Below are 23,599 nucleotides of genomic sequence, written 5' to 3'. Positions count from 1 at the left end.
GTTTGTATTGCAAATTCCCTCTGCACCTCCACTGTAAATTGCTATTTGGCTTTCTCCTAGCATGTTTAATTCCCTTAAAAAGTTTAACATCGTCTCAACAGCACATGCAATGCCAACTTTTTGAGGATGGATTCAAAGGTGTCTAGAAAGCAATGCATTCACTTGGACTGAAGCGTAAATTAATTGAAAAAAAAACACCCCACGTTTTAATAGGCTGCAAAATGCCACCTTTTCTCAGGTGAAAGCTGTAAGCCAGGTGCCGAATTCTGCGGACGAACAAACCCTAACTTTTGAGCGAGATTTGTCCTTCAGAACAGCCCTCGGGCTTTTCTGCGGCGCCTCCGGGGCAAGATGGCGGCATCAGCGCTCACAAGCACGGCCTCAGAGTTAGGCGCTTCCAGCCGAGAAGGGCGATGGAGCCGCGACAGCTGAGAAGGCGGCATTCCTAGCCCTTCCCCGTGAGGGCGGGCAGCTACCTCTCAGCGGCAGCGGCGCGACTCGGCCCGACGCGGTGGCGCAAAATGGCGGCGCAGCCTGACTGAGAGCGCGGGGGCCGCAGGCTCTCCGCACACGCCCCGAGGGACGGGGGAATCCACGTTCCCCACCCCAGCCGGCACTGGGGGATGGAGAATTTATGCGCCGCAAATCGCGCCCACTCCTCCCCGCGGCGGAATAGCGGGCACAGAGACACCACCCTTCCGTTCGCCGCCATCTCGCGGGGCGGGGCGAGGCGAGGGGGCGGGCTGCCCGCCATCCTGGTTGCATTCGAAAGTTCCCCGGCGGGTAGGGCTTTCTTTCCTCCTTTCCCCGCTTCTCCGCCCGCGGTGGGTGGCAGCCGCCCGCGGTCCCCCTTGCGCCGGAGGCTGCCACCCCGCACGCAGGGAGGCGGGGGGGGTCCGCCCGCTGCCCAGGAGCGCCGAGGGGCCGTGCCGGCCCGCGGTGGGCGAGGCCGCAGGTACGTTCCTCGGGGAGAGGTAAGTTTTGGCCGGTAGGTACTTGCCGACGGGATGGGCGTGGGTACTAACCCTGCTCGGTGTTGCTCTTTCCAGCTATGGCAGCTCGGGAGGCTTCTGAAACATCCTTCCTCAGCCTGAGTGATGTAAGAGAGCGGATGCGGGAGAAGAAAAAGGGTGTCTTGAGGACTGCGAAGTTGAATGCCTCGCTTGCGTCAAAAATCAAAACGAAAATCATTAGTGAGTGTATTTTGCCTTGCAGCGTGTACAGAGGCTGGCAGCTGCGTCAGTTCATAACTGTCTTTGGCCATGGCTGTGGTGATGGGGGGCAGTCTCTTACCCAGTGCTTATATTTAACAGCTGCTTCTCTGTGGGTTTCTAGTGAATTCAGTGCCACTTGAGGTGACCAAAGGTGTCTGATGTATTTGTGACAGGCAGGTTTAACCCAGAACTTTGGAGCAGCAGCTGGGGTTGTCACAGTCTGCTCAGCATCATCTCAGATGGTGTTAGACAGCTGTGTCTGGGTAACCGAGTCTTCAGGTTCCAAAGAGCAAAAATAAGAGGTGTGGAAAGTATTTTAGCGTATATGCAATCCAGTGCAGAAGCTAGCCCAACTGTGATTTGTTTATATGGGGTGTTTATATGTTTATAATGCAGTGATAGTGCATGAGATAATTTGGACTACCTTGAAAAAGTCAGATATTTCTGTTCCTTTTATTTATTTGTTTTGAAATGGGGAAACAAAGATCTAAATCTGCTCAAGGGCTACTACAGAAGAAAGTAGGGGTTTCTCCCTCTTTGGATGGAGATGGCAATAGGTGACTTCTTCAAAGTTAGAAGTGTATGTTTTTAAACTCAGCATCTGAACCACACCATCATTCATTAAGAATTGAAGCAGTAGCTTGCAGACTGAGCATGACCCACTGAGGATGAAGAGGGTGTCTGTCTGAAGCGATGCAGGTTATTATGGAAAGGTTTTCCTGCTGTTCTCTGGGGGCTTCTGTTGCTGGAAGGAATTACACTGTTGATTTTGTGTGGGGACTATTGAGTTGTAGAGATCTGAGCCTGAGGGAGGCTATTCTGGGAAGAGGTATGGATGAGACCTTGGATGCTGATTCTGTGAGATATTTCTCTATCCCTTACAGACAACTCCTCCACTATTAAAGTCTCCCTAAAGCACAACAATAAAGCACTGGCCCTCGCCCTCAATGCAGAAAAAGCCAATGCACAGCGGCTTACTCAAGAGAAAACCATCTTACAGAAGGAGGTGGAGCAGTGCCACTTCCAGAATGCTATGCTGCGGCACAAGCTCTCTTTCCTGGTATGGCATTTAACAGTGTGGCTGGCATGGGGAGGGGAGATGGTCAAAGTATGCAAAGTACCAACCCTGAGAGGCATGAGCTGTCACCGATTGTCCATACTGCATATGAAAAATATCATCATTGATTTGCTCATTCTTTCTTCAAAGATGTATTCTTTCCAGAACATGCCTTGCTTTGGCCACCAGCATCGTTGTTGGAATAGGTCTTTTGATTAATGTCTCTATATCTCTCTCTATTACCTCAACATAGAATAACACCTTTAAAGAATTTGAAAACCTTATGGCTGCAGTTAAGATGGCCCGGCTGTCTGAGGTAAATCTTGGGAAATGCGAGCACACTGCTCTGGGAAGGGGGCTGTGTCTGTTGCTGTCTTTTGCTTTGTGTTGCCTGCTCACTTTAGTGTTTGATGCATCAGCTCTTTTTCTTTGCTTGCTTGAACTGTGTTGGCTGCATCTCCATTTTAGCTTGGTGTTAATGATTTCCAGGGTAACTTCTTCTATAGGAAAGGCTACGGTTTTAAACTGCCTTCCTCTGGGTCATTAGCTGTGATGGTCAGAGGCTCCTCTGCTATGACAGGTTGTGACTTCTTTTCAATTTATTTTTTTAAGTGTTGCCGTGGCAACTTGGGATAGGGAATAGGACATTTTCCATATGTCCTGTCTCATGGGTGGATGGGAAAGTATTCCTGCTCCCTAGTCTCATATTGTCTGAAGTAGTTTAACATCATCCTTAAGCCTGTGGAGATAGAATCTGACTCTACTGCAATTTATTCCATAATTTGTGCAATTTTAAATGAGACAGTGTCACTGGCAATATTTGACATACTTTCCAGGGTGAAACTGAGCTGCTGTTTCTGTATAGGAGGCTGCACAGGACATTGCAAGAGCTTTAAACCACCCTTCTATTTCTCTGCTTTCCAGTTCCATACAAGTTTTGCATCCTTGTCCAATGACCAGATTGTCAGCATGACTGAAGATAGCTGGGCCGATGATATTGCAGATGGTCAGCTTGTGAGGTAGGCCTTGAAATGTCAGATACCACCAAGCTCATACTGAATTTCTATATGCTAAACTTTCTCTTGTGTTTTACATGTGTGCCCAGTTGTCTGTTTTACATGAGAGATCTCCAAACCACCATTGCTTGATGTTTTCCTTTATTCTTTGTCTTTCTGCTGTCACTCCTTCTCTTATTTGTTCTAATGCCAGGTCTATGCATAAACTGGTCCTTCTCCCTTCTTTGTTTCAAAATGCATTGCTTTTGGGTAGTTTTTCCTTTGCAGCTGATGAACACTGCAAGAATTCCTAGAGTGAGTGAGTGCTATAGCTGGCTGCTTTGATGTTTGTTACATATAAATGCTTAAGAGTCATCTGCCTGTATGATGTAAACTTGTGTTTTGGACAGAAGATCAGACTAGTATCACTTAAAATACATTTGAAGTTCTGTTTCTCCTCCATCTTGTCACCCCTTTCAACACAGGGGAGCCTTTGGAGCTGCTCACATACATACCTCCAAGCAGCTGTGTCGGTGATCCACAGCGAGATGAACCTGTGGTCACAACCCGTGCACTGGAAGGCCTTACTTCCTTGTTGCCTCAGTGTATTTTTTATCCTGCTCTGTGTCCACAGCAGCGTGCTTTCCTTACGAAATGGGAAATCTATCCTGGCTGGGCAGTGTGTGTTCTTCACTACTTGAAGCCTTCAAAAATGTATTTCAGCAACTCTTGATGGAGGTGAAGGCTGGATTCTGGGGCCTGTTACAAGTATGGAACGTGCTCCATTGCTGTTATTCCTTCTCACCAGGGCTGTAGGGATGCCAATGAGGGTGCCTGTTTCCAAGCTATGTGATGCAGGACAGCAAGATAGGTGCTCCACAACAGTACAGACATCCTCGGTCGCTCTTCGGAGACCTGCTTCTAATCAGTCCCTGGAAATTGTGCCTGTTGCCTCCAAAGACACTTTGCAACCACAGTCTGCTGAGAAGTCTCAGTGCTACCAGGAAGAGAATGGGAAGAAGGCAACTGAAGCAATGGAAGCACAAGAGGCTTTTCTTGATTCTTGCATCTTTGGAGGTAAATTTGTACCTTCTCTTGCTCTTCCAGTATGACTTTGCATGTCTGTGTTCATAAATGAATGAGTGCAGTGCCATAGCTCCGTTAGCTCCTAACCGTCACTCCAGCAGCTCCTAAAGACTGTTAGAACTGCATGTTTCAGTGACACTGATATTGCTAGAATGACATATATCCCAGAATGGAATGTCTTGGTTCAGATATTTGGCATGTTTGTTTGCAATAGCTCAAGGTCACTCAGGCTTTCTGAGTAATGGTCACTGAGTTTATGTTAGATTTTCAGAAAAGTCTGAAGGTGCAGAATCTCACTAGATGCATATCTTCTGTTCCTCGTGGAATTGCCATATAAATAATAACTCATGCAGATCATGAGCATTCTTAAATGTTAGGGCTGCTTAAGGGATCTTGCACTGGGCTGCCTTTCTGTTCTGAGGGGAGCTAGCTGAGCAATTCTGTTACACAGTAAGTCTGGGGAGTCCCTGCAGAGACTTTGTGGATTTGTGGCAGTGTGTGGAGCATGGCTTTTAATGATATGGGGAAAGCTGGCACTTGCTTACTGCATTTTTCAGTCTTAGGAATTAATTTTGTCTTTCCAACAGAGGCCTTGTGTGCTGCCCAACAAAATCACAACAATTTGCCAGCGCGTGCCTGGGAAAGTCATCCTCTTTCATATGAAGGCAATGAAATGGCAAAGCATCTCTTTGATCGTCTCTCACAAGGGCATGTTACTCAGAGGAGAAAGCGTTCCACCCTGTTTGCAACAAGCACTCCATCTTCTGCTGTGGGTACCTTCCCATGTGTCAGTTCCACTCAGGCAGCTCAGTGGAGTATGACAAAGCACAGCAGTGGCTCCAGCAAGAGCAACACACAGCCACAGCTGGAATCTCCCATCTCCCTGGTTTCACCTACTCAAACCACTGTTATTCCTGATAGAAAATCTTTGGGTAAAGAGATTTTCTGTGATCAGCCACAGGCTAAAGAAACTGGGTATGGTATTGAAACAGACCCCAGCTATAGCCATGTCCCTGAGTTTTTTCCTGTAAAGGCTAAAAGCAAAGGTAACTGTAAAACTTGCAACAAAACAACTGTTAAGAAAGCAAGCACAGGAAAAAATAAAACAAATGCAATTAAAAATGATGCAGAAAGTAGTCCTGACATACCTCAAGGTGAAGAGAGTGCTCAAAATGTGAAGAAGCGTCTTCAGCCAAAAGTTGCAACATGTTCCAGTGAGTCTGAAGTTTCTGAGAAGAGGCAGAAGGCTTGTGTGAAGGTTTTCAACAGGAAGAACAGAGGCTATGGTGCGGAGAAACATTCCTGCTCTCCTGATGAAGTCCAAGATCACAGAAAAACATATGTGGTAAAGCCAGCACAGCTGCACAGTCTTGGAAGTGGTGAGTTACTGGAAGAGGTTAAGAAGGAAGCTATCTTTGAGAGCCAAAGTATGGAGAGCTTGTCAAAAAGCCCCGTTTATACCTTCTCAAGTCATGACATTCCCACGGATGATTGCAGTCTACGAAATTCACTCTTCTTGAGGAAAGAGACCTCGAGTGCCTGTTCTTTGCAAGACGACTCAAGTGTGAGCGCAAAGAGCATCAGACAGAAAACCAACAAAAAAACTAGAGTAATTAGGCAAAGAGATGACTCTGAGGAGGAGAATCTGCCTAACAGTGTGAAAATACCAGATGCGAAAGCTGAAAAACAGTCTAAAAGAAGCCAGACAAGCCAGATGACAACAGTCAGGAAAAGCAGTTGTAGTGATCAGAGAAATGAAGTTGATGTTTTTGGGCCATGTATAGATGTCCAAGCAGTAACTAAGGAGAGCGCAAAGGACTCACCAGGTAATCTTAAATGTAGCAGGAAAACTTACATTGTCAGTCATTTGGATCTTGTGGGAAACTCTGATTGTCTCCAGACAGATTTTGAAGGGGGTGAAATTATACCTCTCAGGTCTACTCCTGGGAGAAAAGCTAGCAAAATCCCCAGAATTCAGAGGATTGTAGCTGCTCAGAGCAATAAAAAACAGATAGGGGGCCTTCAAGAAAAGAGGCAAGCTGAAGTTGACAACAACATGAATGCTTCAGAAAAAGAGGCCTATCCCAAACCGAAGACTCAGAAGAAGAGAAACACCTCTAGACCTCCAGAGACTGATTCCCTGGCCAGACAAAGTGATGGTGCCAAGGTGCTCATTCGAAGTTCAGCAGAACTTGCATCCAAGCAAACTGTCCTGACAGGGAAGCCACCTTGCCTTACAGATCTGCTGTCTGACCCCAATGCCTTCCTGGAGCAGATAGCTGAGATATCACTTACAAATAATCTTATGGACCTTTCACACAGTCCTGAATCCTCCTCTGTGACCTGTTCTGGAGCTTCGCCTGTCAGCTCCAGGCTTACAGATGTATCAGTTTCCAAGAGCTTAAGTACTGAGGACAACAGAACGCCAGAGAAATCCCCTGTTTGGCCAGAAGGCTCCCTGATATTTAAAGAAAAGACTGCAGAGGAAATACCTGGGGAAAGAAACCAGGTTGAGTCAAGTTCTTGGAACTCACCTTCACGGGAACCTGGTAGGTGGTAGGGCTGGGGGAAGGGACCTGTGTTTGGAGATGAGTGCCAAAAATCCATGCAGCAAATGCTTTTATTTTTCTTCCTCTCTTCTCTTTTTTCAGAGTTAAAGATCAGTGTCCAGCACACCATTTATGCTTCCACTTGTGCTGGCCAGTCATTTTTGTGGCTACATTTGCGTATAGTTTATCAGCATTCCTATAAGAATTTCTCGTTACTTGTCCATGTGTGGATATTGGGAAAAGACTAGGAACGTGTGCTGCGAGTCTTGTTTTATCACTCTTACTATCTATGGGACATGCCTCTCAATTTAGAAAATCAATTACTCAAGCACTTGAAAGATATAATTTGATGCTGACCCTGCCTACTACAGTCAGTGTTATTGGGGCACAGAATATGATGGAAGATGTCAGGTTTTTGGTCCAGAATGGTTAATGATGCAAGGTTTCAGACTATAACTCTAGGTTGTATCTTCACTGGAAATTCATCAGCAGCTGCCTAAATTCTTTTGGTTGTATTTTTTTGGTTTGTTTTTAAAAGGGTTTGAAGGGTGTATCGTCCCTTGGCTGGTAATACAGTAGTTAATGTGAGCCTTTGTGGGAGCTTGCTGTTATTGGATACTCTGTAAAGAGAGTTGTTTTGTGGGGTTTTTCCTTCCTGAAGCTGTTGACAAACAAGCCTGTTATAGCCAGAGTGGGCTTTACTTTATAGAGAGGAAGTTTGTTCTCCTGCCCTCTCCCTCTTGGCTGACTTCCCTTTGAAGGCTGCAGTGAACAGTGGTGGGGTCCTGTGTCTTGATGGAAGTCTTGTAGGTTGTTTGAATGCCATAATCTTGCTTCCTCCTCCAGGCTGTAAGCTCCTGGGCATTAAGTATCAACTACCATTTTTGTGTCATTTTTGTACTACACCAGGGCCCAATCATGCTAACAGTATTAGTGACCTGTATTTTTATAGTGAGGAACCTAATTCGATTCATGAGCTGACTTTTGAGGAGCAGGTCTGGGATTTTTGGACAAAAATGGTCTCCTGAGTTTAGAGGGAACATGATTGGATTCAGGATTGTGCAGTGTTCAGAGAAACCTAGTAATGCAGCCGTTCTCTATTTGGCAGCTGTATTTCTTGGGATATCTGGAAATTATTTGGAAACACTTTGATCAACTCGTGTGAATATCTCCCTTTGCAGAGATCAGGCCACTACAGGACTTGACCAATGCCGGGACTGTGGTTTCCTCCAGCTCGGAAGAAGGGCCACGGCGCTTATCGAGGCGGAGACGGGACCCAGCCTGCTATGCAGAGCCAAAACTCAACAGGTTGGGCTTTAAATTATTCCTTCCCGTGACTGTTCCCATGCTGCCACTCCCTGCTCTGCTCTTGTATGCTCACTCTCCAGGGCTGGACCCTCTGCCACTTTGTCTTTAAGTTACTCTTACCCTTTGTGTTTCTGTGACCCTCATGCCACAGTGTGGTTAAGCCAAAATTCTGCATTAGACAGATGCATGTGCAGGTTTCTGATAACACACTACCAAAGATGTTATTTTCCTCACTGAAATAAGCACATCTCGTAGCAAACTGCATCTGTGGTATTCCAGTGCTAATGAGGGATTAGCGTGAGGATAAAATCCAGGCTAAATAAAGACAGGTATGTGAAAGCCCTGATTTCACTTGCTGCCTTTCTGTGATATCTATAGTTTTAGATAACAACTGAGTAACACTCCATTTTAATCGGGTTTCAGTGAAGGTGCTAGGTTTTGAGGAGGGTTCTACCCTGTGAGCAGGCTCTATCTATATTCACTTTTTCTGGCAGATATGAATACCTAAACAAGTAGCTGCATCTTATCCCTAAGAAACTATAAATTCAGTACATCCAATGGCTACTGTACAGAACCATATAACTCCTAAAATGATTATTTTGTTGTTATGCTACTGAGTAATACTGTGGGTTTTTTCCTGAAAAGTGTCACAATTTGAACTTTCTGTGAGGACTTGGGTCAGAAGGTACTCTACTGGTACAGCTGTTCCTGTACTGGACAAGGAACAAACTGTATCACTTAGTCATCTTATAGTGGAAGTGTTTCAGTAAAATCAGAAACTTTAAAGACTGGTGTCATACATGTGTTCAAGAAATAACTTGATAGTTCAGTCTAATCCTTTTGGTTCCGCAGGAAACTGAGGCAGGGTGACCCATTTACAAGCATGGAGTTCCTCAACTCCCCTGTCTACAAAGTCAAAAAGAAGAGAACTGCCAAAGCCAAGGAAATGACAAAGAAGATCAAAGAGGACAAAGAATGGCTTCACAAAGGATGTGCTGTGCCACAGCAGGCAAGCTAATAACTACGGGAAGAGTCATGGAGCCAGAAGTAAAATAGTGGTGGAACAGGCAGCCTCCAAGCTCCTAGGAGCTTGTCCATTTTTGCTAGAATATCTCTGATGTTTTGCATAGCTTATTTTTTATTTTAGTTTTGAAATAAAGTCTGCTATGTGGACAGTGTAAAAGCTTCATGACATTTATTCCCTGCCCTGTCTTCCTCCACCTTTAGATGCTGGGGTGCTTGTCTGCAAAGTCTTTGTGCACAAGTGCTTGTGGTACTACAGCCAGCTAGCTGGCTCTGCTAGTTCTCTCCTGGCCCTATGCAAGCCAGGGGCGAGTACACCTTGGAGGCCTGATCTGGCATGGCAGATGCCTACAAGGACTGCTGAAAGGGTGTGAAAGGGTTGCAGCAGCCCAGGCTTTGCCAGCAAGCATGCTGATATACTACCTAGCATTACCTCCCGTGAAAGGTGGCTTCTGTACAGGTAGAGCAGTCCATGGGGAAGTCACAGTTAGGGTTGTAGTATGACTTGCCTGACTGGCACAGTAATTTGAACTACTGAGGTCAGAAGCCAGGCAGGAACGTGGATCTCCAGATGTTCCTGATGATTGTTTCTGTTGCTTCCATGGGCCAGAAATGGGACTTCTTCTAGCCGCACTTCTTACACATTTGTGTTAATAACAATACCAGACTACTGTGTTCATTTGTATTGAAGGCACAGTGACAGCTGCTAACAGTTGTAGAGCTGTTTCAAGCACATGCTCATCCCAAAACAAATGTTAATACCAGCTGATCTAGTCTAACATTGCATTTCTATCCTAACCAACACTTATACCTAAGTCAGCTTCAGGGTTTCTGATCTTTGTTGAGTGGTGATACATTAGTTTGAGTTTATATTAGTCCCAAAATAAAATTTTAACTGCAATAGTACCTTTAAATTCTTGTACGCTACCTGATGCTTACTACCACGCTCCAGATCACATCTTGCCCTGGGTCAGAACAAATAAAAATTCTAAGGGAGAGATTATTTTGTTATTAGATGGCATTCTAACAGTCTGTCCCAGTCTGTACAGGACTGTCCTGAAAGGTACTGGAGTCTCTCAGAGGCAGAATTTCCCGATATCTACTAATCACACAAAGGAAAGAGATAGACAAAGAATGTTAGACTTTTATTTGAAAAAAAGCCCACACACAAAACCATGGATGGAATAGTTTTTCACAGTCATAATCTGACCTGCTGTATCACAAAAGGAAGGGTAGTATTAGCCCAGACAACTGGAGGAAAGTTTTGCACCTTTACGAATTGTGGGGTGGGGGAAGAGGTAACGGTTCCTATGCTTCACATCCACTCAGAGGGAGTATAATTAAATGCCTAGCCTGCAGTTAGACTCTGCAGCACAGCTTTATTAGGCTCTTAGCCTACTGGGCTTGTTTCTAGCGTTTCCTAAGTGCTTCTCAAATGCTACAGTCCTGACTAGCAATGGGACCAACTCCCTTAGTATCAGGATACTATGCTCTGATTGGCACTAAAAGATAAAATAAGATTGGGGCTGTAGTAGAGCTGGCTTAGCCCTGGGAGCTCACTTCTAGTCAGTGGACAGTACTGGAGAGATGAGGACGGTTCTGATTTCTAGGGTCTGTTGTACAGTAAGTCACCACTGGTTTGACCAGAGCTGTGACACAGACTGTCTTTCAGCCTGAGAGGAAGAGAGAAAAAACCCCACTGATCATAAAGTCATGGACAGAAACCTCAGGTCTGCTGTGAAGGACATTAGGAAACCAGACTCACATTGAGCTTGAATACTATCACATTCAGCTGCTTAGCAAAAGTAAGGCCTAGCCCTGCAGCTCAAGGATTTAAGAAAACGTGGTCTTTTATACCTTTAAAAAAGTGTTCATGTTCATTTTTGTCTATTATTTGAAATGTTACACAACAGTGTGATACAGTGCCACTTACATTCTGGTGTAAGTGGGAGACGCTTTGTTAGTGGAGCTTGAGTAGAACCTGTGCCTTAGAGTTTGGGCAGAGAGGCCAGCTTCCCCTTCAAGTTTTCAGCAAGCTTGTCCATGAACTCAAAGGTGTTCAGGTAGTCAGAGCGTGTGACACTGAGAGGGGGGAAGGAAAACAAGACAGACATTAGTTGTGAAGCCATTCAAACAGTAAGCAGGGGAAAACTGTTCAAAGAACTCCAAGTTTTGCCCCTAAAAGAGTTATCTCCTACTTATAAGGCTGATTTTTTTTTACCAAAAAGCTCCAGAGAAGAGGTAGCCAGGTAGTATTTTGCAGTGAACTAGGTCTCCATCCTTGTAGATGAACAGGGCAGGATCTGGCTAATGTAACCAGCCTGTTGTAAGAGACATCTTTGCAGTTCCTCCTTTATTTTTCTCCCTGTGCGTTCGGTACAATAGCAGAGACAGAGCAACCTAGACTAAGCTACTTGGGGCAAGGAGTGTCTCATGTTGTTTGTACAGCATAGATGAGCCCTGCTCTGTGACCAGACTCCAGCAATTCTTCACAATACTAAGATAACTTTCCATCAAGTGCTGTTCAGAAAACACAAGTAAAACAGCCTCCTCCAAGCACAGCTGATTACTTCACACACTTACTTAGGCAGGCCTTTGATACACGCAGCAAGGTCCTTGGTCATGAAGCCAGATTCGATGGTCTCAATGCAGACTTCTTCCAGGGCAACTGCAAAGTTCTTGAGGCTAGTGTTGTTGTCCAGCTTTGCTCTGTGAGCTAGTCCTCTTGTCCATGCGAAGATGGAGGCTGAGAGAGAACACTAGATTAGCCTGTCCTTCTAGAACTCCCTGGACATTGTTCTAAACTGTCATGTGGAACAGTAACTAATTTTTAATATTAATAAAACTGAAAACAGACAGAAAAAAAAAAAGAAAATCTGTTATGGGAGGAAAACATTTATCTTCATCTAGGCATCCTTTACATTTTGTGCAGCTCTAAAGAAAAGCGAACCCTGAAAACTACTCGCTGCCTCAAGCAATCTCTTTGTGCATGCCATTCTACATGATTCTGTTCCTGCTCAAGTTGGAAAGAATGACCAGTGGTAGCACTCTGTGGTTACACAGGAAGGTGTCCTTATGATAGAAAGGTGCAGTTGTCTTCTTGGTATTGCATTACACTCTGGTCCTTACGCAGTTGTAGGGGATTCTTTCCCTCATGTCCTATTCTAGGTGCACTTGCACTTTAAATATATGCATGTTTAGGCGTTGGATGTGTCTTTTGGTGCATTAGGAAGGGGAGTGAAATAAAAACCAACCAACCTAAACCTTAAGGCTGTTGTGGCTATAAACCCGTTGTTTGCCAAAGAGTGAGCGCATGTCTCAAAGGCTAGGTTGGGTCTAGCTTATGGCTCACACTCACTCCATTCCAGCCTGGTTTTGCTCCAGGCTGCAGCTGTCTCCATGGAAGAAAAATACATTATGAACTACCAGTTTCACCCCTTAGGGGTGCAATTCTCTGCAGAAAGGATGCAGATGTTCTTACTCCAAACCTGTTCTTTCATGTGTAGAGATCACTGAAGGGCAGCTCACCAATGGGGTTAGTGGAAGTTTCTTGACCTTTCTGGTGCATGCGGTAGTGACGAGTAACTGTGCCATGAGCAGCTTCTGCTTCAACAGTCTTGCCATCAGGGCAGATCAGCACACTGGTCATCATCCCCAGAGAGCCATAACCTATAGAATGCACAGTTTAAAAAGTTCAGCATCTCCTTTGGACAGCCTCCTTAAATTCCCTCATCCTACAATCCCCGTACATTCTCCAAGCCCTGATGTGAGTATTCCTGAACAGCAACTGTTGCTGCTGCAACTAACTGGCTAGTTCTGACATGTCAAAATGACAGCTCATCTGAACAGAAAGTGCTGCTGAATCATGAGATATAGATATGCAGACATTCTGCACCACTTCAAGAAAATTAGTATTCTCAGATAACTTGCTGGACAGATTTTTGCTGAAAAGGTGCAGTATGAGAACAAAGAATCCTAAATAAGTAGTGTTGGGCTGCCAATCGCTATCTTCACCAAAGGGTGATAGGAAACAAACCTACTTCATATCAAGGGTATTTGCTCTAGTGAAAGGAGCCATGACCTGGAAAAACTGGACATTCACATCACTTCTAACCCTGTAGGTTTCAGAGATCTGTCTCTGAAAGCTTCTTTGTTCACTAGTCCAGCTCACATCCTTGTTCTGTGGGAAACAGTTTACTGGCATTACTTTAGAAAGAGCATACTACATAAATCTTGTCCTGTGAGTTTCTGCATCCATATTTATTTTGGCAACAGGCAGCTTGGTTATATAGGATTTTGATCAAGCAGTACAAGTCTGTAAAATTAAACATGTCAATCTTTCTTTACACCTGACAGGTAGCTTTAGGTCCTGAAGGTTTACTTAGTTATCTGTAGAGCACCTGCCAGTATGCTCAACACCAGTCAGCCTAAGATGTAATGACAGAATCCCAGCTGTCTGGATACCTTCCATTAGAATGGAAAGCCTATTCATTATTATGTTGGTAGGAACTGCCATCTGGTAAAGAAGTGCAACTACACATTCTGCCTTCAATGGATTTTCTTGTAGAAGTGCATTCAGAAATTCTTTGCCTGCCTGGTATCTTCATGACTGGCCACTGGTTTGAAATGGAAGTTCTGAGAACCAACACTACTTCCTAGGCCACTACATAAGATGTGATACAAGAGACTACTACTGAGCCTACTTCAGTGTATCCCAGGAAACATCTCATACCTTGCGCAACAGAGTCAGACTGCACATCCCCATCATAGTTTTTGCAGGCCCAGACAAAGCCTCCTTCAGATTTCAGGGCCTGAGCAACCATGTCATCAATGAGCCTATGCTCATACCAGATCTTTTTGGCTTCAAACTGGGACTTGTATTCTCTGGAAAACAAAAACCAGAACACCTTGTCATATAGATAAAAACAGGGATTGCACAATTTGTGCAGGTCATTGTGCACAGCAAGGTACATAGAGATAAGAGTAAAAAAAACAAACCAAACTTTAAAAATTTGTATCATTTTAACTCTTTTTTTCCTTGCTGGCTTTGCTAGGCCACTGCAAGTCTGCTTCAAAATCACAGAGGAGTCCACAGTGACTGTTAGGAGAGATGAACACCACAGCCACATTTAGCAGAGCTTCAAACAATGAGTACCGGGTCCTGTAGGACAAGGAAGACTGTGACCAAAGGCACACAGCCCCTGCAAAGCACTGCTGATTATCTGAAAATGCTGAGTTAACTGTAGCAGCTCACAAGGCTGGAGAGGATGTTCCTGCTGCAGAATTATGCACTGCGGTAAGAAGTACACAACTATCCTAGTTACCGGTCATAGATCTCTTGGAAGATGTCTTTAAAGCGGCCATCGTATCTCTTCAGGATGGTGTTCTTGGTGCTCATGTAGAGGGGCCAGCCTTTAGACAGTGCCATTTGGAAGGAACTGTGGGCAAAATCCTTAATAGACTGGTCAAGATTGTACATTCCCATGGCTACACCACCACATTCTGTTAATAGAAGAACAGCTAGGAATCAACTAGATTTAGTTTTGGTTAAGGATTTGACAGCATATTCTATATAGCATATTCTAGCAGGCAGGCTGGTGTTATCTCCAGGTGTCTTGATATAGTTCTCAACTTAAGGCTGGTTCTTTCAGAAGATTCACTTTGCGCTACCAGCTCAAAGCTCCAGCAGTCCTGTGACGCATGGATAGGAAGGTGGTTTTGGTTTACAGCTAGGTGCCTCTTAATACTGTGATCTAATACCCCTAAGAAGTTTCTTCCTAATCCAGTTCAAGCAGCAAAATTGTGACAGGATTGTGCGTGCTTAAACTCATACTAGCCATATAAATAATACAGAGTACTTTCTTATCAAAGCAGCAAGCAGGAGTTTGGAACAGGGCTCTCAATCAAAGCTAGAAACGGGATGGCTCCCTGGAGTGCCTTGGACCTTCAGGCTTTGACTACACTGCAGAACTAACTCCAGCAGTCAGAAGCTGCTTTACTTAGCTCAGGTAAACAAGTCCCAACATGCATTCCTCCTTCCTTTCAGTGTGTGTGTTGGGCCTACCCTGCAGCTTTGTTTCACCTGCTCATGCTTACTTCCAGCAATTTGTGGGAAGAACATGGCAGCCACGTGGGTGTAAGGGAAAGTCCTGAGAAGGCTCTGAGGAACTGCCAACGCTCATGTGACTTAGGTTGTGTAATGCAGATGTGTTGGCAGCCTGAATGAATTTAGGGCCCAGATCACCTTGGGGAAAGCAGCATTTAGATCATGGGAAAGGCTGATTATGGGTGAAAGTAGGGTCTAGGGCTTCATGAAAAAGCTGTCATCTTCAGAAACCTGTTCTTCATGTTTATAGTGAAAAGTAGATACCATGTAATTAATTTCAAGCACCTCACTACCACCATGTCTCTAGGTTGTTGTACAGTGCCTTTAATCAGGGATCTTTGTCCTGGAAACACCCCAGGTTTCTTTTAGATTTTTGAAAATACCCTTTCCTTATTCATTTGTCCTTGCCTCCAGAGGGTTGTTACTATATGGACATGCATGCAGAATGAAGAGGGGAAGCAAGAGCAGGTTTATCTGCTTGTCAAGATAACAAGGTCATTTGAAGTTGATATTGGCAGGGAATTAAATTCCTGTTACCAGTGAAAACACACATTGTCCCCCTGCCTCCCTTAGTGAGTCAAGGACAGAACAGGGTCTCATTGGCTACAGAGACTGTGTCCTCTGGAGCCCTGACTTTGTAGTTGCTGGATGACAGCTATTAAGTTTTATTCAAATGGTTATTTGCATGTAAGTGAAAAACTCTTGTTGCAATCATACAATCCTACTGCCTACTAAAAATCTCTTGATTCGGTGTCAAGGTTGAACATATTAGCATACCAATAAGACAAGCTTCCCTTCTGAATTGTGGCAATATGCTGACACAACAGTTATCTGTGGGTATGGGAGTTCCCCCAGAGCAACAGCAGTATTCTGCCATCTTTGCTCTTCCTTGCTTTCTGCTCACTGATGTAATTCAGAGTGGTGAATCAGACTGGCAGCTGGAACTGCCAGACATCTCCAATACAGGCTGCTCACCAGTCACCAAACAAATGAAAACAGATTAGGAGTGGCAGTGAAGCAAGTGAAAGGCTGTGCAACAAGAGACAGCAGAAGGGGTTTAGGCTCCGGTGTGCAAGAATGCCAGAGAAAAGTAATTTGTCAAAAGACAGTCATATGGCAGTCTTAGTACCCATTTGCCAAGCCAACTGCAAACAGAATAGGATTTTGTGGTTTATATTGATGCATTAGGTCTTTGTAGCTAGAAACAGAACATTACATACTCACATATATAGGTCAACATAAGGCTTAAAATCCTGAATCCTTTGATCACTGATAGGCAAGAGAGGAAGCTTGTGTGATGTTTTCCTGAATCCTGCCCCTAGAGAAACACCCTGGGTTCTAGAAACATGTGTGTAATTATTTTCATGCAACAAAGCCCAGCCATGTCAGGACTCCTCCTTCTGAGTCCAGAGATGTCTACAGCTAGCACAGCAGTAGGACACCAATACCTTTGGAACTGCATCTGTTAAAACAGTTAGAGCCTACACAGTCAAGAGCATCCTTGCCAGATTTCCTTTCCACCTTGCAGGGTAAGCGTCAGTTTTCATTTCTACCAAAAATCCCCAAAGACTGCTTAATAAAGAAGGGTACAAAATGTGAAGATCTATAGAGCCCAGTAAGACAAACTAAAACCACAATTATACCCAAATTATTCTCAAATATATCTCCCCTTAGGTCAAGCTCTGTTTAGATAGCAAGTTTCCCTCTGATCAAAGCAAAAAACATACATGCTGCTACCAGAGTCGTCATACAAGGAGCATGACAGGTGGTCAGTCTAGTACAATTGTGTTTGATATGCCTCTTCAATCCCAGGAAGATTTCAAGTAACTTTCAGTACTTACTGAATGAAGAAGGCCCAGACCTTCTTTCCCCTTCTACCTCAAAGTCATATTTTATCACACAGACCTGACTGATACTTCAAGGCTGAATTAAACCAAAATCACAATTTAGGGATAATACATACTCTCAAAGTTATGAACTAGGTATGTGACTGGTTTGCCTCCACCTTCTGGAGTGTAGGTCATCTCTACCTTTCCAGGCCCAGGTACCACAAAATCAGTTGCTCTGTACTGTTTGGAAAAAAAAAAAAAAAAAAAAAAATATTCATCATGTCATTTTTTTATCAGGAAGACAGAACCATAAGAGACAATCTACCTTTGTGAGGGCAGGGTGCAGAAAATCATGAACAGTTGTACCAAAACCCCCACTGAACAGGCTCTGTTTATTCAGACACGTGATTGTCATATTATTTTACTAGAGATTAGAAAGACAAGTTGTCAAGAGTCTGCCTGATTCAGATGAGATCTTCCTCTTTAAGGGAAAACTTGGGCCCCATCAATTGGCACAGTATGTATTTTTGCAGATGCACTGATGTTTTCAAGTGCGAAGTATCCAGAGCATTGTGTGATCTGCGAGTAGAAAGTCTCCTCTCCCTGATTCAAAAAAGCCTTTCATATTACAACAACTGATCTCCTAAATAAGGGGAAATCATACAGCACCTTAATAAAAGCAATTATTTCTATCCATCATATGACATTTGAAAGGCCAGTCTGTAGTAAGAGCTCTTTGAATGGATATACATTTTGCTCCTCTGAGCTATGCAGACTCAAAAGAACCAACATGTACTTCAAGTTTTCAAATGCTGTCTCATTTTCCCAACTGTCCTGGACAGTACTATTTAAGGTTACATGTCCTTGAAAGTTGTCATCCTTTTTCATGTAGTTTCCCTCCTATTAAGGGACTCTGATCCCTGAGCTGTTCTGAAGTTACAGAAGTGTCTTGCTTATATGTCCTTATATTTTTACTATATGTTCTTATATTGTTACTTTAACTTTAATCTCATACTTTGATAAGGTTTCAATCCTTCCTCCTTTATCCATTGTTTCCTATTATTATTCTGATGTTCTCAATTATTCAGGATTGTTAAGGATATTGAACCCCATTCTCTTCTAGTGCCAGGGCCCTGCAATTATTTTTCTCTTGGAAATTTATTATTTTACCTTCTCACCTCAGCTGATCTTATGACTTGCCCTCAGTTTGTGGGTTTACCTATCTATTTAAGCACTTGGCTCTTCTAGAAGACTTCTCTTTTGTTATAGCGGCTGCTTTACAGCGTATCATTACTCATGGAGAAAAACCTGGTTGATTCTTGTCCTCTGGGCTGTCCAAAGCCTGCTACACTGAGTGTCACGCTAGGGCTTTCTGTGGCCTTGCACTATCTCTGCCAGAAGACCTCTGATGAAAGATGTTTCCCTACTTCAGTACCACAGCCTGATGTGCCCAGTATGAATACCAACTGCACAAGCAGATCACAAAAAAGACAACAGAACCACACCCACACATAGAAGGCAACTTTGTCCACTTCTTAAAAAAAAAAAAAAAAAAAAAAAAAAAAAATCACTTACTCAGATCCCTTTTTGCTGTGAGCAACATTTGCCACCAAAGTGTCCTTCTGATAAGTAAGAAGATGGGCAGTGTAAAGGATATTTTCTAAAGAGATTTGTAAGTAGAGAGAATGGTTCTACAGAGGTGAAAAAAAATAACCTGGAGGAGTTATAACCTGTGTTCAAGTACAGGCCCATCTAATCAAGCACAGGCCCCTGCATGCTGTTTATATAGCTACACTGTCTAAGGAAGAGGCATGAACCCAACACTTTTCCAGGTGCTGTGCAAAGTGCTAGCAAGTACTCGCACCAGGTGGAATGCAAGGAATAAAGCAGCACATAGGGATGTCCAAGTCTTTGTAGCTCTATACCAGTCAGGACTAAGCCTGTTCAGATAAAAAGAGCTGTAAGCACTGAAGTGACTCACTTGATCCCCATAAGCGTGACGGCCAATGACAATGGGTTTCACCCATCCAGACACCAGCCGGGGAATGTTCTTGCAGATAATAGCCTCCCTGAACACAGTTCCACCTAGGATGTTTCTAATTGTCCCGTTGGGAGATTTCCACATCTGCTTCAACTTGAACTCCTCCACTCTCTTCTCATCGGGAGTGATGGTTGCACACTTTATGCCAACATTGTATTTCTTTATGGCTTCAGCAGCTTCCACAGTTACTTTATCATTTGTAGCATCACGATGCTCAATGCCCAAGTCATAGCTGTAACAAACCCACAGAGATGATCAGTACTGCCCAGGACATTTGTTTGTGTCCAACATGAAAGAAACAAGACCCTGTATGGGCCTCCAAGTACAGTTTCAGCACTCTGCCATAACTGAAGTTATCCCTCTTCCAGTGCAAATGCTGCTGGACTGGAAGAAAACACAGGCTCGTATACTGATACTTCTGCTGCTAGTAGGAGGAAGGACAGCTTCAGTTTATGGCTGAGACTCTCTGCCAGCATGTGACACAGCCAGTATCTCCTCTGCCTTCTCTTCTGAGCTTCCTGCAGCAGAAGCTTTCAGTTTGGGATTCTAATGGCATGGAACAGCAGAATCCCCAGAATAATATGGGCTTTTATTTCAAACCTCTTGTTCTGAGGATTCTGTCTTCCTTCATGTACTGAGCAGGTAAAGCTACACTTAGGCTTAAAAACTGCTTTGACAATGGACCCGCAATCCTGCTCTGGCAGCAAAACTACCAATACTCCCCACAAACAGTCAGAGGATGCATGTTTCCCACACTCACTGTTTTAATAGCTCTTGGAAAACAACGGGTGCCCAGCATGGGACAACTCTGAAGCACAGCCAACTGTACATGAATCTAGCCATTGTATTGCCTCAGTCAGGGGTCTGCTCTCCCTCCTCCCAGCCCTCTTTGAAAAAGGATGTTCTCCAGAGTCTGTGCATGTATTATGCTGCTGGGTTCCTGTTTGCTTTGTTCTCAACACCAGCAAGCAGAAAGCCTAATGTAGGTGGCATACAAATGACTCCAGGAGCAGGGGAAGAGGTCAGACTTGTGGGTTTAATAATGCCAAATACCATTGAAGGCCTATGTCTACACTGCTAGGAGCAATGCAGTTGGATACTTCTCTAATAATTATAACTCAGTAGCTAGAAGGGGAAGAGGTTATTTGTTCTGCTCCATCAGAGGCTGTAGACAGCATGTCCTGAGGTTATTTGTTCTGCTCGATCAGAGGCTGTAGCCAGCATGTCCCTTTTGCCATACCAGCTGCTAGGATTTGTTTTTTCCAGAAGGGAGTGTAGGAACACAGCCCAGGCTCAAGGAATAATAGTAACAGTTAGCTCACACTGCCAGTAGCAGAGCTCAAGCTTACAGACATCAGGGCAGAGTGTGCCCTACAACCACCCTTTTTGCCCTCTGGGCAGATCTTCAGAGATGGTAAGAAGTCATAAACCTGCTCAGAGTCCACAGATGCTAGGCTTCAATTCAGGAGTGGCTGAAACACCCCATGTCTCTAATTGTGTAGGCTGCAGGAAGCCACGCAGACTGCCCAGGTTGTGGAAAGCCAAGACAGAGTAGATAAACACAGTCTGTGAGAGACCTTCTTAGAGGCACAGTACAGAAAAAAGCTAACTCACCATTAAGCATTCACTGCTTACTGCTGTGAGGAACACCAGAGGGGTTGCCAACAGACTTTGACAAAAATCACTTCACCATGAGCCCATGTTTTCCAGAGTATTAAGTGAGATTGGCCCTTAGGTAAGTTAGCCATGGGAATCTGCTGGGAACTTTACCAGTATAAAAAAGCTAGTTAGCCTGCCTGCACTAGTGAAGGAGGAGCTATAGGTCTCTCAGTGCTAAGAGAAACATGATCAATGCCTAATGACAAATGCAAAATGCAGTACAAAGTGGCTGTGTCATAAAGAACCATTACCTGTGCAAATCGAGATCTACATAAGGAAAAATCAGCTTTTCTTTAATCAGTTCCCAGATGACACGTGTCATTTCATCTCCTTGCATCTCCACGACAGACCCTCCATGGATTTTTTTCGACATCTTGAGCTGCAATAGACATAAAGGCCAGCCTGAGTTAAAAACTGCTGACACACCTCACCAATACATGTATCCTGTATTTTTACATCACAGCTAGAAGAGACGTATTAACATAGCATATAGGATCTCTCCTAAAAGTCTTGAAAATAACCACAGCTTATCCTCAGTTTCATGCTCACTGGTGTTTTTCTTAAAGCTCCAGCTCTCAGGGAGATCTATCCAAGGGTAGAAATACAGGTTAATATCTGAGATTTCAGGGCATGTGTTCTAAGGGTATGAGCTTTAATTATGGTTGTACAAAAGAATTTGAAAGCATGACCGAACTCTTCCCCCCAATTCTGCAGAACAGATGAGCATTGTTTATTTTTAGATTTTATGAGTTCCAGTCCAATTGCCTGTTTCTCCCCCTTTTTCCTGAAAAACAGGTGTTAATGGACATTATTTTAATGACAGCTCATATTGCTGGCACTATTAAGATTAATACATTGCCAGCATCTTTATTAGCTTCCTTCTCTAGGAAGGAAGGAAACGTACAAAAAGCTAAGGGCCACATCAAGAGGACTTTCTCCTGGCAAGCTTTATTTCTGCTGTTAAAATAAATACTGGACAGGCTTTTTTTTTCCTGTACAGAACAGAGGTTTCCCAAGATATTTGTTCACAAAGCCTCAAAAAACAACCCTAAACTCCGCCCTTCTATTTGCACTTTGTTCCTTTACAAAACCCAACCCCACAAGCCACTGAACTGCGCTAACACAGTGCCCTGCTTTCTAACAGCCAGTTTCTCAGTTCTCGGCTCTGATTGTGCAAGAGCTATGACTTGGCAAGTTCCTCCTCCTAAGACAGCCACGGTCTTGTATGCAGCTGTTAGAATAATACAGGGAGATACCAAGCCCTTGTGCCTGAGGTTGCAGTTTCACAGATACTGAGGTCCATGAATGGCTTTATGCAGAATGAGGGCTCCTACTGTACACAGTCTATTCGTCTAGATGAAGCTATTCAGAGGTGTAAGGTTTGTAATGCAAGGGTCCCAGGTTACAAGCACACGGGGAGTCTGCTCCCTAGTTAATACTTTTTTTAAATAAATTAAACTAACTTGTGCTATATTTTCAAAATCCAATCCATTAAATGTTTTGTCTGGGAAGAAAATAAACCTATAGCTGGCTTCAGATCTATACAGTGCTGCGGCCACAACAGGAACAAAGGTACGCAGGATGCACTTCCACTGAGATATATCTCCACTGATATGTGAACACTGCAGCTTCTGACAGCTCTGACAGCACCCTACATGCTTATCCAATCAGTGCCCCAGTAGCTTTTCCCTCCTCAAACACTGATGTCCCCAGTTCCTCTAAGTAGAGGGGCCATACTGCAGTAACAGCCGCCTTCTGCGAACCAGAGTCAACATGCCAAGAGGTTCCTCTAGAGAGCACACGTTCCCTAGAGTTCAACTCCTTCTGTCTTTCTTCACCTTTGATTGCCAAAGGCCGAACTGCCAAAATTCAGCAAGGTCTTTCTCCTACATTTAGCCAAGGCAGCTTAAGAGAAACTGTGAATTTCCAAATATTTCTTGGTCCTCAGGAGGGACTCAGGGCCTTCAGTCAATAATTAACTATTGCAACAAGTCCTTAATTCAATTTTACAGAATATCTCTTAAAATCAGGCACGCTCCCAGGGCGAGCAGTGGAGACCATCATCACTAACCAAGATCTTCCCCGCACTTGTTTTTCGGATGCGTTACCCTCCGTCCACGCGCGCAGCCCACCCCTGACGCGGCGATGCAGCCCGGCTCCGCGGTCACGGGTGGGATTTGCCGGACAGGCCGCGGGCTGCCGCCGGTGCCTCACCGGAGGCTGAAACCCAGGCGCCGGCACCGCCCGAGCAAGGCGCTGCGGGCCCGCCCCGGGGGGCTCCCCCCAGCCCGGGAGAGCGGGCCCGGGGGCGCTAAGCGCAGCCGGCGTTAGGTGACGCTACCGGCTACTGAGGGAGATCTGGATTGCGAGGGGAGACGGCCCAGCGCCGAGCCGGGGAGACCGAGCCCGGGGTGCAAGCACCCTCAGCGATACCGGCAGCGGGAGACGGTGCCGGGAGGGCGGGCGGCCACCGACCTCCCGCCAGGAAGAAAAAAAAAAAATCCCTTAAAACATAAAACCACCCCGCCTCAGGGCCCCTCCGCAGGGCGGGGGACGCCGCGGCCGGGACCAGAAAGACAAAGGCCGCGGCCCCATCCCCTCCCCCCCGCGGGGCGCCGTTACCTGCGCGCGGCGCGGCTGCGGCTGTCGGGGCGATGCGGGGCCCGGCCCCGCGCGGGGCCTTTTATGGGGCCGCGCCCCCGTCGCCGCCCGGCCCCGCCGCCGCGGCGCCC

The 23,599-nt window shown here is 44.9% G+C and overlaps 2 protein-coding genes across 3 annotated transcripts; one reads left to right on the top strand and one right to left on the bottom strand.

The window, feature by feature from the left end:
* Window positions 1-126: 126 nt before the first annotated feature.
* Window positions 127-9,387, top strand: SGO2 (shugoshin 2). 2 transcript variants are annotated; one of them, XM_033010937.2, is made up of 9 exons: window positions 127-955; window positions 1,050-1,193; window positions 2,099-2,274; window positions 2,525-2,587; window positions 3,196-3,290; window positions 4,075-4,343; window positions 4,940-6,901; window positions 8,083-8,209; window positions 9,062-9,387. In XM_033010937.2, exons 2-9 carry the CDS (start codon window positions 1,052-1,054, stop codon window positions 9,225-9,227), a joined length of 3,000 nt encoding a protein of 999 aa, XP_032866828.2. In that variant the 5' UTR covers window positions 127-955; window positions 1,050-1,051; the 3' UTR covers window positions 9,228-9,387. The 2 variants fall into 2 exon arrangements, with proteins under 2 accessions (XP_032866828.2, XP_032866829.2); XM_033010938.2 differs by lacking the exons at window positions 127-955; window positions 2,099-2,274 and having other exon boundaries at window positions 1,053-1,193.
* Window positions 9,388-10,356: 969 nt separating this feature from the next.
* IDH1 (isocitrate dehydrogenase (NADP(+)) 1) lies at window positions 10,357-23,581 on the bottom strand. Its single transcript, XM_042784271.1, has 9 exons — window positions 23,490-23,581; window positions 21,119-21,246; window positions 19,149-19,440; window positions 17,302-17,407; window positions 14,557-14,734; window positions 13,965-14,116; window positions 12,761-12,901; window positions 11,816-11,978; window positions 10,357-11,314 (listed from the first exon to the last, which is right to left on the bottom strand). The coding sequence occupies exons 2-9, from the start codon at window positions 21,238-21,240 to the stop codon at window positions 11,221-11,223; spliced, it is 1,248 nt and encodes a 415-aa protein (XP_042640205.1). The 5' UTR covers window positions 21,241-21,246; window positions 23,490-23,581; the 3' UTR covers window positions 10,357-11,220.
* Between the last annotated feature and the right edge of the window lie 18 nt (window positions 23,582-23,599).

Source organism: Tyto alba, unplaced genomic scaffold (assembly GCF_018691265.1).
Source record: "Tyto alba isolate M040663 unplaced genomic scaffold, T.alba_DEE_v4.0 Super-Scaffold_7, whole genome shotgun sequence".
In the NCBI taxonomy this organism is placed as follows: domain Eukaryota; kingdom Metazoa; phylum Chordata; class Aves; order Strigiformes; family Tytonidae; genus Tyto; species Tyto alba.
The sequence above is the reverse complement of the archived record's forward strand: the minus strand, read 5'-3'. Positions and strand labels throughout refer to the sequence as shown.

Coding starts and splice junctions, on each gene's coding strand:
- SGO2 (XM_033010937.2), top strand. CDS start 1,052: ATGGCAGCTCGGGAGGCTTCTGAAACATCCTTCCTCAGCCTGAGTGAT. Junction 1,194..2,098: donor AATCAAAACGAAAATCATTA/GTGAGTGTATTT, acceptor TATCCCTTACAG/ACAACTCCTCCACTATTAAA. Junction 3,291..4,074: donor GCAGATGGTCAGCTTGTGAG/GTAGGCCTTGAA, acceptor CCTTCTCACCAG/GGCTGTAGGGATGCCAATGA.
- IDH1 (XM_042784271.1), bottom strand. CDS start 21,240: ATGTCGAAAAAAATCCATGGAGGGTCTGTCGTGGAGATGCAAGGAGAT. Junction 14,735..17,301: donor CCTAGTTCATAACTTTGAGA/GTATGTATTATC, acceptor TTCTATTAACAG/AATGTGGTGGTGTAGCCATG. Junction 14,117..14,556: donor TTCCAAGAGATCTATGACCG/GTAACTAGGATA, acceptor TTTGTTTTCCAG/AGAATACAAGTCCCAGTTTG.